Genomic DNA, 803 nt, shown 5'->3' on the forward strand with positions numbered 1-803 from the left:
TCGTGTTCAGTAGATGTGCTTCATAGGTTTATTACTTTATCTAATTTCCACTGTAAATTGTGAAGTAAACTAATTCTACCCAACATCATGAATCAATTATTGCGCTGTTTTTTCTTTATTTTTACTGTCTAATAAAAATGAAGAATCCGAGTACGGTAGTCCGAACTCAATTTTACGCATACATTTTTTTCAAAGCATAATTGTCAGTTTAAGCAACAGAGCAATATTAACTATATAACCACTGAAGATTGAACGCAGATAGATAATTAAAAAAATATATATATAAAAAGTGAAATTTGAAGGTTACTTGTGGGTTTGGTTGCTTCTTCTGGGGTGGCTTCTTCTGTTGTTTCGGCTTAACCATATCGTTGTTCTTCTTAATCGAAGAGAGGGAACAATTGAAACCAGAGCCGCCGACTCCAACGAGCCATTACCAACCTCACTAAGGTGTTACGAGCCAATGGGCCCAAAAATATTTGGGCTCGACCCTAAATTTAACCCATTTGAGAGAAGGGCACTTCTAACCCAACTCTTGTATTTTGATATCCACACCCTTCCGTTTAAAATAATCTCACTTATGAACGGACTTTTCTTACCCTTCTTTTAGTCAAATTAATATTGATTAGGTTATTGTCTTTAATCGTTACAACAAATAAAATCAATGTTAACCATCGCTAGAATTTTAGATGAATATGATCCAATGTAAACTATTAAATATTTTAGTTAGTTTGTTACGTAGTTGCACTAGTTAATTATTTCACATTAATTAATTATTTATTTAATTGATATATAAATTTATATAT

General features: G+C 31.9%; 1 protein-coding gene across 5 annotated transcripts in view; it reads right to left on the bottom strand.

Moving 5' to 3' along the window:
* Positions 1–464, bottom strand: part of LOC101496262 (OVARIAN TUMOR DOMAIN-containing deubiquitinating enzyme 7) — a 5,841-nt gene extending 5,377 nt beyond the window's left edge. For all 5 annotated transcript variants that reach the window (XM_027337213.2, XM_027337212.2, XM_073363943.1 and 2 more), the window contains exon 1: positions 308–464. In XM_027337213.2, the coding sequence (XP_027193014.1) occupies positions 308–364 (57 nt within the window). In that variant the 5' untranslated portion in view covers positions 365–464. The remainder of the gene's footprint in view (positions 1–307) is intronic.
* Between the last annotated feature and the right edge of the window lie 339 nt (positions 465–803).

Source organism: Cicer arietinum, chromosome 7, assembly GCF_000331145.2.
Source record: "Cicer arietinum cultivar CDC Frontier isolate Library 1 chromosome 7, Cicar.CDCFrontier_v2.0, whole genome shotgun sequence".
Lineage (NCBI taxonomy): Eukaryota > Viridiplantae > Streptophyta > Magnoliopsida > Fabales > Fabaceae > Cicer > Cicer arietinum.